Genomic DNA, 13,345 nt, shown 5'->3' on the forward strand with positions numbered 1-13,345 from the left:
AGAGTACCTGACCTTCCTAGGTCACGAAGACCTAAATTCCGATTAGGAGAGAGAGAGCCTGGCAGCGAAAGCCAGCGGATACGTTGATGACAAAGCGAACACTAGTTACGGGGATTTTCGGGTGAATTACGATTCTGTTTCGAGGTAGTGTGTATTTTGCACTCGTAGAGAGCGAACTTATCGAGATTGTGAATCGCTATGATTTATAGTGTGTATTATAAAAGTTTAGAAGTTTAAAGTGACGAGGAACGTTCTGACTGTGGAATTACTGTGTACTAAAAGTTTGTATCGAGGAAGAATAACTGGTTTAATCAAGAAAGGACTTGTATCGCTGAAGTTTCTCTGAAAAATATTATACCGGAAATTAACAAACAAGCAAATACATAACAATATTACAAGATGATAGAAATGCAAAGTAAATTCATAAATCACATAGGCACAAAGAAGTGATGCCATACAATTCTATAGAATCCATAGGAGATTGGATAAAAAGGGAGTATAGACAGTGGAGTATAGAGAGTAGTTGAAGAGCCATTTGATCAAGCTAAAGAAGTTCAAAGTACCACAATGGTCCTTATTTTTTTTTACCAGAATTCTATTAATATAAAGAACAGTAGCTGTCCTAGTGAAATATTGGAAAGCAATTCTAAATAATTTAAAACTCAAGTGAAAAGATATTCGACCTACATACATATAAAATTTAATAGAAAGAACATTATTATGAGAGCTGAATAATTAAATAGGAAAAAGAGCTAATATAAAATAATATTTAGTATACTTTGAGGTATTTTGATATTTTTTTCGGGACAAGCTTTTTTTTTTAAATTTTCTCCTGGTGTTCAAAGATTACATATTGTTTGATACCTAAGCTTAGGCCTAAATGATTAATATATATTTTTGAGAAAGAGCGTGAGTTCAAAATGGCGGAGTATTTGGCATCAATATTTGGTACAGAAAAAGATAAGTATGTATATTATTATACGAAGCTTGTCAAACAGTCTTTTGTGGAGAGTTTTTTGAAGCGATCTGTAGGTTACTTTGGTCTTTCCAAACATTAGTTTTCAATATATAAAATAACACCATACCAACGGAATTGTAATTTATACTAAATTGAAGTATTTTTGATTCGTTACTTGTTCCGTTCTGTCACACTCAGTTAGTGTTACTTATTACTATTAGGTCACAACTTCGTTTGTAGTATAAATTATATGTAAACCATATTACACTAATATTATTAGTGTTGGATACTTGTAATAACGCCTTAACGACGGAGTTATAACTGCATTTTAAATTTTGATTTTGTAGTGTAACCGTTAGTTGAACTTGGTATAATTTATAATTAAAAATTAGAATTTAATTATAAACAGTAGTTCATACTTTTACTTTTAGTGACTGAAATGGTAGTCATTTTTAGCTTCCAACTAAATAAAGTATTAACATTATAAGTTTATTTTCATTACAACTTTTCAGTTTTGCACCTTTAAACTTAAATGCTTTATCAAGGCTTAGCAGGACTGCTAACTTTTAGTTCAATTAAGTTTTAAGAATCTGAGCGAGACTTTTGAAAAAAAGATTTTAGTGCTTGGTAAAGTGCTGTGACTCACTAAAGTCAATGGGTATCATTGAAGCAAAAACTGTGTATTTCCTGGATGAATGTGATGCTGAATTTGACTTGGATACTGCTGGTCAAATTAATCACAATGTGTTATAGAAAACTGCTAATTTGACCAAAATGTTAGATTTTCTTATTAATGCACATGAGTGTGAGAATAGGTCAAGACATACGAGTCTCACAGTCAGTTCATGAGTGATGGTAGCTCTGATCATAGTACTGTCAAAGTTCAGTTGTAAACACTAATACTAGGCTAGTAGTAGCAGCATTTTTATGAGATGCAATTAATGAAACATCAGTGAGCTTACGCATTGATTCAATAGTTAACAAATTAGATGGCTTTCAAAGTGTATTTTGCTCTTGAGTCTCACTCTCATGTCTCAGTATGCTATTCATGTTATAGTAATTGATTTTAATAAGTGTATGAGTATGATGCAATATAAGATTAATGTTCATTGTCTCCTGACTAAAACATGGAAACCTTAAGAATGTAAATGGAAAGGAAAATCCATCATTTGTTTTTATTTCTATAATATAAAATTTACTAGTAAACCTTTTTTAACAAAATACTTCATCTTGTGAAACCATTTTTAATTAGTTTTTGTTTTATTATGAAGATTTCATTTAAAATGATGCTACAAAGTATTTAGTCTTGGTTTGTTTATTGTTACATGTCACACATATTTAGCATAATGGCAGGGTTACTTATTTTGGAAACACATTTACTTTACAAGAAATATTCATAAGAATATGTAAAAACTAGTTTTGTAATGATATATAGAGTTAAGGCTTACAAGAGTTTTTGTGTTATGTTTATTGGGTAAAATAATAAAAAATGATAAATGTTTTTCCCCACAAAAAAGTTGTTTATACACTCAAAGTTATTATACTTCAATTTTTATGCTTGATAGCAAATATAGATGATTGATGCAAATTTAAGAGACACTGGACATTAACTTTATGTTAAACATTAACAGTGTTTTTATAGAACCTCAATTGAAATACGTTATAGATAAAATGAATTTGATTTACAGTATTTTTAGCTTAGTTTTTAGATGAGAAAAATACAAGAATATGAATATTTTTAACACATTAAATTTTCTAAATATGATACAAATGTACCCATGTTGCAATAAGGTTCCATTTAGTCTTAACATTTAGGTCACAATATCTAATTTTAAACATTAAAACATGTTTGTAGTGGTGAAACTATAAGTTATTTTTACTGTAAAACTGTGAATACTTCAGTCTATTACTGTGGTAACTTGCACAAAATAACTTGCCTTTTAATTAGAACAAGTATTAGAAGTTAGAAGGTAATATTTTGTTTGTCAAACCTGCATTTTTTGAAATTCAGAGGGAATTAGGTATATGTCATTTTATGGGAATCATCTCTTTCACTATTTCATAGGGACTTAACTGTATTTTGTTCTTTTTGTGTTAGAATATTCAGGTAAGTCGAAACTGGAAATGCTCTTCATAATTTCACATTAATTCAATTGCAGGCATATTTCAGATGAACACTTAACAACTGGTTTCTTTGCAATTAGAGATCAGTATTTTGAAAATTTACTTCAGATACTTCATAAAACACTAAAAACCTTGTAAAGCCCTCTTCAAACTTCTTTTTTTTAAATTCATTCTCAGAAAAACTTGCATATTCTGCCCTCAAAAAAGATGTTTAAAATCAATTCCACTATCAAGAATGACTGTAACACTAAAGGGGGTAAATCAATTGATCAGAATTCTGGTTATTGATTGGATGAGAACTTGTTAAAAATATCACATGGAAAAACCAATACTAATGCAGATCAGTGATGAAGTTATTAATTGTATAAATGTAATGGTTGTTTTGCAAAAATTAGCCAGGTCCAGATATGCATTTTACTGGGAAAAACTTTGACTTTGGGGCATTTTGACATCACTGATTCAATAAAGTATTGCTGTTCAATACAACTGATGGAACCTCATGTATCGAAACTACATTTTTTTACAATAATGTTTCATTAGTAGTATGATGACACTGAAAATTGATCACTTTACAAGAAGGTTATGTAACAGCACTTTCCAATACAAGATATTCATACACTCAGATCATAAGAGTCCTGCAACAAGCTGTACTTCAGCTGTAGTAAATGTTTCATTTTGTAACAGTAAGAACCAACGAATAGAAAGATCTGACAGTATCTGTCCAAATGTCCCAGATAATGATATGCAATATAATCAAGAAAGATCTCGATCTGGAAAAGTGACGCTAGTTACTTCCATGACGTATCCATTCAACCTTTGCATACCTAAAGCAGCTGGAGAATGAAATGGTATTCATGCTAGTCCATATGAAGACATATTGGTCAAATGGATGTGTTTTAGAAATGAAAGCCTTACAATGGATTGTTTTGTAATGAATTCTATGCCACAGGGTTGTTGTCAAGATGTACAGTCCTGAGAAAGAACATGACTGGATATGGTAATATGGATTTTACTGCCATAGTGAGGCTCCAAAATCATTTTAATATAACATTTTCAACCTCTGTTTATCACATTTTGTCACAACTCACTAAGTATCAGTTAAGTTAATTATTCACTGAATTATACCTTTGTATTATTTATATTGATTAATTATAACACCAGAGCATAAAATTGTACTAAGATTGTAATTTTTTCTTTTTAGTTATAAAGCTGTCTGAAGATGAATGTAGTATTATTTCGTGGTTATTCCTACAAATGTCAAAGTCAGAAATGTTAATTTTTAAACCTGTTAATAAAGATCCACAGTTGAAGAGTGTTGAATATACAATTTGGAATAACTTGCACAATCAGTAATTGTTGTGATTAAATAATGACATCACAGATTGTGTGAGCTTGTAACAATGAAGAGTTTGTTATTGTACACAAAATTACAAACTTAATATTAGATTGAATGAAGTAGTTGGTGTGAATGCATAAGAAAAGAAACTTAATTTGATCAAATAAAACTTATTTAATTTAATAATGTTAAATACTAAGTAATGGCTTAAATAAAATGTACAAGTTTCAGAAGAAAAAAAGCTATAGTAAGTAATCTCAGAAACCTTTTTTTTTAATACTTAAAACTTAGAAAATGTCCCTTCTTGAGGTAATTGACAGGTAATTAAATGAAAACTTTAAAGTTTAGGGTTGGAATTATGGTCCATTGAGCTATTGGAAGCATTAGAAGTCTTTAATAAAGAGTAGTCCTACTATAATAGGATGTTATGTACACTTATTATTCATAATATCTGAAGTGATGAAATGCTGCTTTCTGTAATTGAATGTTTGCCACAAGATTTTTATATTGAAATTAAAAAAAAATATATGAAAATGATTTGATAGTGGACCCTTCTTTTTTCTTTATGTGCTTCTAGTTCATCAGGTTTTGTGAAGAAATTAATGTTTCTTTCTAGGGTAAATTGCTCATTCTACTTTAAGATTGGAGCATGTAGACATGGAGATCGCTGCTCACGAATTCACAACAAGCCGACATTTAGTCAGGTAAATATTTGTGTGCAATATTGTTTAGTTTCTTTTGAGAATTTTTGTGATACTTGAAATTCATTCCCTTGGGTTTGCTTACTTTAGTTATTTTTCTGAAATGTGGAGAACATTTGCAATTTACTCAAATATACAAATGTATGTTGTGTGAAAGATGATAGTGTAAGATGTTAAGAAAATCTCTTTAACTTATTTAAAATAATCCAGTTTGTAAATTTAAATACAGTATCTTCCTATTTGAGATTCTTACCAGAAAATAGTTTTCTGTATATTTAATAAATGTTAATTTACATGCAGAAATTACACAAACAATAAAGTTCCAATAGAGATAGAGCTAAATACTTATGATACAGTTTGGTTTTTGTACATTGGTGCAACGAAATAGTAAAATGATAGCATTTCCATTATACTGCCAACCTGTTTTTGCAGCCACTTTACATACAAGTAGCCTGTCTTAGTACAGGCTAATTCCTATTTTCAGTTTTATGAACTGATTTTTCCAAGCCCGTTCCCTTGGCTGTGGTTTCATTACAGTAGGTGTCTGTGTCTTGTTGGCGATAAATGTCAACAATAAACAGACAACACACAATCCACTTGTTTTAGAATAATATGTTCAAAACAAGTCAAATGTAAGTACAAAAATTCATTACAATATTGGTTATTATAATTGTATCCAGAGCTTTAAATAATTGTCTCCATTTTGTCAAAGTTCACACAGGCTGGTTCAATTACTTTAGAACACTAACAAGACAAATTCTTGTTCTTTATCTATGCTGGTACAATACTACTCTAGAGATTGCCCGTTATGGCTAAACTAACAATCATGTAGTCTAACTTTAATTAAGTTACTTTAACTTCTTCCATGCACTCTGTATCTGCATGTATTTATAACATGCAACAGAAAAATCTAGAAATATCTAGCCCTCTAGTGACAACAATATTCACATAACGAGAAACTTAGACACTTTGAATAAAATGATGTCAACAATATTACAAAAGCCTAGTACAACAATCAAACTGCTTACACAACGTACGACTTGTACAGAGTTATGTAATAAAACTTATCGTAACTATTGCTTTTAAAATAATTAACTTTTAACACTCATTATGAAAACTAAATAATAATTAAATAAACTAAATAATAACTCTTAAACTGAAGTCTTGTATATCCAACGCCTATATCAACAAGTAAAAGGATAGCATTTCCATCATACTGCTAGCCTATCTTTGCAGCCATTTCACATACAAAAAGCCTATCTTAATACAGACTTATTTCTATATCAACATTTAGTAACTTGAGTAATTGCCCTGATTTTACTGTAAGCAAAGCATGTCATAAGAATTTAGCTAATTGTGTTACATAGTAGGAATTAGAGCACACAAATAGTTGACTTAAGTAACGTGCAGAATTGTCTTTTATTTTCCTTTTCATGTGACCTTCACAAATCAATTTTGGACCCCTACTGTGTAACTTCATCAGTGTGAGACCTTCATATAAAGTGGCTTTCATTCTATTATCAAACCAGAGCAATGCAGTAAGAGAAAAGTGCAGAACTTCTGTGAAAAATGTTGATAGGCAGGTAAACCTCCCTTGCACATGATTTGAGGTATATGCAACTCAAACTGTTAAATAAATAGTCAAATCCCAAAATTATAAGTTATATTAAAGTATGTTACTTGTTACACTATACATGCCATAGACTGGAGAAAACTGCAAAATTATTGAATAAGAACGAAACTGGAGATCCCCAAAAATAAAAGGAGTTCTACACATTAGAAGCAACAAAAAATAAAGCAGTTTTTGGGTTTTCCTGTTCTGGAAACATAGCAAAACTATCACTGGGTGATATAATCAATTAATTGGTAAATTGATTACACATGAGCAGTGATTACATTGATTTGTGTCATGTAAACTAATAGATTAATCAAAATTAGTTGTTCCAATTATTGCTATTTTTGATTATTCCAACTGTGTAAGCTCTTGAAATATTACATTTATGTTTGTTGTTAAAGACAAAGCTACATATTGGGCTATTTTTGTTCTACCTACTGGGGATATCAAAATCCAGTTTTAGCATTGTAAGCTTTTCTTCTACAAAAAGTTTGTTCAGCTTTGGGCTAGCATGTGATTATTGCTTCGTGACTCAAGGGTCTTGGGTTTGATTCCCTTAGCCACCAAACTTGGTTACCCTGTCTTTATGTCAAAGTTACTAAGGCTATCTGCTAGTGTTAGTAATTTTGAACTTTTAATTAGAGTGAAGGCAACTGGCTGGCAACACCCCCTGCCAAAACTTTGGCTATTTAATCCATTACCTACTGTGGCCATTAGATCTTACTTGTGAATTGAAAAAGTTATAGGGAACTTATCTTTTATTGGTTTTCAGATTTTATTTTTGTAAATAGTAGCATAACATTCAATTATTTGGACTAAATTGCATTATTTATTGAAGTTTGAAGAGAAATTTAATAAAAAAAAAAATCCCAAAATATGTTAGAGACTGTAAACAAGTGCCCTCTAAGGAAAAAAATTTTTTTTTTCATTTTAACAAATGTTTTCCTTGCACTTTAGTGCTTGTTCTGCCATCTATGATTGGTATTTAAACCTTTTTCTAGCCTGTTTTCGTTACAAAGCAGCATCTGGGCGTGTTAAACCTCAGTTGTAAAACTTTTAGCCAATCATATTCGAAGGTGTCAATTTCAGTACCCTGTTATTCTAATCATTGTATTTCACATGTAGCAATTCATAGGATGATAAACAAAGCACGTGACGAAACTTTGTCTTATGGATTTTACAATATTAATGTGTATGATAGTTATTATAGTAACTGTCATTTTATGTAGAGGTTGTACTTAGTGGTCAATAGTAATTTTTATAAGCCTTAGAAAATATGCTTCTGGAAAACACTGCATGGGATGTATGTGACTTTTATTATTTTTCTATAATAGCTCAGCTCATGCTCTATCGTATATCTGTTTATATTAATTATTACATTGAAAAATTAACTCAAAATAGATATATTTTGGGGAAAGAAGTTGATCCACGAATGTTAGGGTTAAGATCTATCGATTGGCGAGTACATGGTCTTTATGTGGATTAGGTTTAGCACTTTGAACTGAAGGAGTTTGTGATTTTTATATTCTTTTGCATTTAAATTAGCAGTTTTAAGCTCAATAATTTAGCATAATTTTATATTTAGTTCGTAATAAAAATATGATTTAGTATTTAGAATGATAACTTTGTGTGATTTATACATACTGCTAGTACCACTTCAATAGTTGTAGGCTTATTGTAAGAATTTTAAATTTTTCCTTCTTACTATCATTACTTAGCAAGGCCTACACTTCTGTTGTTGTTGTTTTATAATTAAAACATACTAACTGATATATATGAATAGATTATTCTAAAATTTTGCAAAGGGTTTAAAAAAAATAAAGTTAAATTACTTAAAAGTTTATACAAAGTTACAAATCAAGATAACATACATACTAAAGGAGCATCAATGTATGGATAAACAATATCAAACTGTTGTAAGTTGTGCACTGAGAAGTATAGGTACGGTTGTATGCAAATCATATTTAGATGCAAAAATAAAAACGTAGTGAAAGCTACAGTGAGATATTATAATCACATCAGTTTATATATCAAGAACATACAAACTGTACATTTGTTCACTATTCATGAATACGTACAGTGAAGACTTTATACATGTTTATACAAGTGCAAAAATAAACTAATCACTGTTACCAAACAATTGTCTGAAGATGAATAATCCAAGTTGTACATTATTCAGTGAAATATTGAGAATTTTATACATAATTTGTGAGCAGAAACTAAAACACAAAATATGATAAAAGTAATAAAACTGAGCACAGTAATGTATAATAAACACAATTCAATATAGACAAAAATATAATTTGTGTGCTCTTGCAAAAGTATTTGTTGAAATATTTTCATTTTTTATGGCTAATACGTGCAATGAGTTTTAGAATACTAATTCACAAATAAAATTGCATTTAAAACAAGTGGAAATACCTAAAAGCAAATGCTGAGTGATGGTGTAAAAAAAAAAGTGTTATAAACACCAAAGATCTACTAAAGAAATTTTAGATTTTAAGAAAGTGAAAGAAATAGGAAATAAAATGAATCAGATTGAGTTTTACTTTTCTTTCTAATCATAACATATTGACTAGATTTGGTAGAAAGAAAAGTTAACTTCTTTGAAAAGTCTTCAAAGTATGGTACTCTTCAATGTGCCTTACACAAGATGAACCTTGCACTACTTACAAGTTAATTAACTCTTTCGCCCCGGGTAGGTTAAAGTGCATGTGTCACAATATTTTGGAGCGTTATTTTCAAAGTTTTATTAAATAACATTTTTACTACTTACATAAATGAAATTGACATCAAAACATAGTTTATAATTTAAATTTTGATATTATATAACATTTAATTTCTTAATTTAAAAGGAAATGTAAAGAAATAAATGTTAAGTATCGATTTTGTGTGTCACATAACACGTCCAGTTGTCTTATTGTTCAGTTGTCATTTTATTATGCCAACCATACAACATGTATAAGTAGCTAATGAATTAGAAACTCAAATTTGAAATATAGACAAAGTAAATATAAAATAAGAACACCCTCCTCTATGATTTGCTGAGATAGCAATATTTTTAGCAAGTCTACTAGAGTGGCTCCTCCCACTGCACCAATCTTTTGAAAGCTCTTATCTAGTCCCACCTACTACTAATTAGCTACTGCTTATAACCAATAGAAAGAACATTTTCACCCCTACATAACTCTGACAGTTGTTTATAAATAGCTTGAAGGAGAAAATAATAATTTTGTCATAACTATTGAAGTGTGATGATTTAGTCATAACTCTGAACAGGAATGGGATTTTTTTTAACCCACATACAGTTTATTTAGATACCTGACTAAATTACAGGGATTTTGAGTGTACTAGTACAGTAATTTGATAGCTTTTTGGTCTTCAAAAATTCATATTTGAAGCCTAAAAAAATTTGTATCTCTACCCCCTCCACCCAGAAGAATAAACAAATCTTACGTCAAGGCTTAGCAAGTTTGATGCACGAAAATCTTTATTTTTCAGTGAATTTCTCATTTACTTTCTATGTTTTAAAAAATGTGACTGAAATTTAAGCATATATATGAGTAAATAGTAATATGTATATTTATATACTTATGTAACGTACGGTAGCAGAAATGTCACTGTAATTTTCAGTATACTCGTATTATAGTTACATTTGTATTTTGTAGGCCAATACATAGCTAGGCCTCCTGAATTTGTTTTATTCTACTTGTTTAAACTAAGGTAAGTTAAAACCAAATTATACAACATTAGAAACTTGACAATTTTATACAAGTTTATTTATAACATTTAGAAAGGTAGAATAATATACAAATATTGGGAAATAATATGATGTACAAATGTTTATACATGCCTAAAAGCAATAATGTACATACAAACTGCATGAATGAATGAGTTGGCTGATCAAGTTTTCTAAGTTGTTAATGACTGTGACTCAGTACTTGGTTCACCTTGGAGTCTTTTTCAATTCTTGAGTCATTAAGCCCAGTCATCCCACATTCGTCTTTGAGTCATGGATCATCTAGTTACTTTGACTCTTGTCTCTCCCCTACTTTCTGTGTGAGAAGTTCTATCCATTTTGGGAACTCTTACATCTTTTTTAATATCTTGTTTTTCTAAACTAGGTTCACATAAGGCTTCTTCAATGGACCTTGAGTGATCATTAGAAAATCTCTTGTGATCCTCTGTCCTCTCTTTTGATACTGCCGTCTTCTCCTCTTGAGAACCTAACTTGGTAACTGGATTGTGCCACACTATAGTTGGCATCTCAGATCTCAATGCTTACCCACATCTGGATTTACATCTCTTCATCTCATCTTGTGGATTGCTTGGATATGATCCACTCCAACAATTCTATGGTTGTTTCTCATATCAATTGTCAGGGTGAGACTCATTCCATGGATCTTTGCTTCTGTACATTGGACTTCCTGTTTTTGGCCCACTCACATTGGGTTTCTCTAAAAACCTGTCATGTTTTGGGAGCTTTAAATTTGATGACAGATAAACTCTCTCAACTGGACAAGATTCTTCATATGGAGTGGTCACTTCATCTCAAGGTATTTCCTTGGACCTGTTCCAAGTTGGGCACACCAATGATTGATGCCTTCACCACTCCTCTCAATACCAAACTCTCCTTCTCTTCTGGTCTCTGAAATCTCACCCTGTGGATGCCCTGAGCCAGGAATGGTCTCCTCTCTATCTGTATGTGTACTCTCCTTTTCATATTTTCCCATGTTCCTTGCCATTGATTTATAAAACTCCTTGTTGGGTCCTGTTGGTTTTGCCATTTTGGCCAACTCATTCTTGGTTACCTGTTTTTCAGTGACTAACATTCAGAGCACCTCTTTCTCTGTCTCCATCTTGGTCACTCTTGCTCCAATCTCGTACATTTCTCTTTCAGCTGGGAGTGTTGTTGCTTAATCTTCATGAGTGGGATTTGTCCAGTTTTCTTCTTGCCAGTCAGGTTTTTTCTGACTGTATAGCCCTTCTTTTTATCCCATTCATGTTGCCCTTCTACTCTCTCTGTCTATCCACACAATTGGCATGTTTTTTTGCTGCTGGTCCATCCACAGCTCTCTTCCACTAGGCTGTCTTACTGTTACCCACCTTTCAGCTTTCTTTATCTAGTTATTCGACCAAGGATTGTCCGGTTTGACTATCACAGGCTACTAGGTGGTCTTATTGACTACCTTTCACCTTTTTTGCTATGATTCTGTCTTTTCTTACCTTGTTCTTTCCACTTTTTCTGGTCCTTCTCAATTCATCCTCCCCTTGTCCAGTTCCTTTGGCTGACTGGAACCTTAATATGGTTCTACACACTCTCATCCAGACCTTGTTTGAACCCTTGGCTATTTGCTCCTTATACCATCTCTCTTTCTTAAAATCTATTTCCTTCCCTTTCTTGCCAGTGGTCATTGTGGACCTTATCTTTTTTCATTGATGCCTTTTGTATTTTGTTTCATAGATCTTCCTTGATTCTTATTCCCCAACTGCTTGTTTTTTTAAAGACTTTTGCTGCTTAGAAGGAATGTGATAACTTTTCTCCCATATCTCTTCCATCAGTCTCAGTCCTCTATGATTGAACCGATCCTATTTACCCTTTGTGTCCAGTTTGGGCTGTTAGGTGTTGCTTGGCATACACAGTTGCATTTTGGGGTACTGTTGTTTATTTTTGCCATGGGACTCCTCTTCTTTGATAGATGTTTTGTGCTCTACGCTTACCAGATGGACTTGTCAGCTCATCCGGATCATTTATTCCTCCCTGGATAGAGATGCTCGTAGGCTGTATCACGTCTCATCACATCAAATCCACCACTTGACTCACTCTCTGGTGTGTTCTTTTGATGATCCTTGAATGAGATCCTCCAGGCTGGAATGTGGACTCCACCCAATACCTTCATTTACAATTATCTTCAACATTTGGTGGTTTCTTTTCCTTTGGAATATTGCCTCCCTCCATTCACCATTTTTAATGGTAAGTGCCTCTTTTATTTCCTTACCTGATTATAAGGTAATCCCATTCACTTCTCAGACCTCACCTTGTGGCTGGTATTGCCTCATAGGCATTGAGTTGGGGGTAATTGAAAGCATTAAACCCATCCACTCTGACTCCTCAAGTGCCTACTGTTGAGTTTGGGTTTTCCACAAGACCACTAATGTGGCATATATTTATGTTTCATTGTCCATTCCAGGCTGTAGCTTCTATCAATGAAAAAGCCAACACCAGGGAAGTGCCTGTCCACTTCCATGACTGGCACATGCTGGCTTTTCAAGTTAAGTTTTGTGATAATGCAATGCACTTTTCATGGTTAGGTCTGGGCACATCTCAGGTGTCTTCCCAGTGCAAATTCTGCCTCCACTGATCATCGAGTGGAGCAAGGAAGACCCTTGTCAATACCAGTTCCTAGCTGCTTGGATGGGTGGTTGACTTGGAGAGTTCCTCACTAGTTGTGTGATCCCTCTGAAAAAAGTCTGAATGAGCAGCACAATACAGTAAAAATAATGGCTGGAGACGGCTTGAATGGGTAATGAAGAAAAACTTTAATATAAGTTTAACATAACAGCAAATGTACAACGTTTCGACAACGATGACAAAACCTTGTTGAAACGTT

The 13,345-nt window shown here is 32.1% G+C and overlaps 1 protein-coding gene across 3 annotated transcripts in view; it reads left to right on the forward strand.

Annotated features, from left to right (window-relative positions):
* Positions 1 to 845: 845 nt before the first annotated feature.
* The window catches only part of LOC106462836 (splicing factor U2AF 35 kDa subunit-like), a 33,956-nt gene continuing 21,456 nt past the window's right edge, over positions 846 to 13,345 (forward strand). For all 3 annotated transcript variants that reach the window (XM_013922803.2, XM_013922811.2, XM_022390395.1), the window contains exons 1-2: positions 846 to 964; positions 5,035 to 5,122. In XM_013922803.2, the coding sequence (XP_013778257.1) occupies positions 921 to 964; positions 5,035 to 5,122 (132 nt within the window). In that variant the 5' untranslated portion in view covers positions 846 to 920. The remainder of the gene's footprint in view (positions 965 to 5,034; positions 5,123 to 13,345) is intronic.

Source organism: Limulus polyphemus, unplaced genomic scaffold (assembly GCF_000517525.1).
Source record: "Limulus polyphemus unplaced genomic scaffold, Limulus_polyphemus-2.1.2 Scaffold48, whole genome shotgun sequence".
NCBI lineage: Eukaryota > Metazoa > Arthropoda > Merostomata > Xiphosura > Limulidae > Limulus > Limulus polyphemus.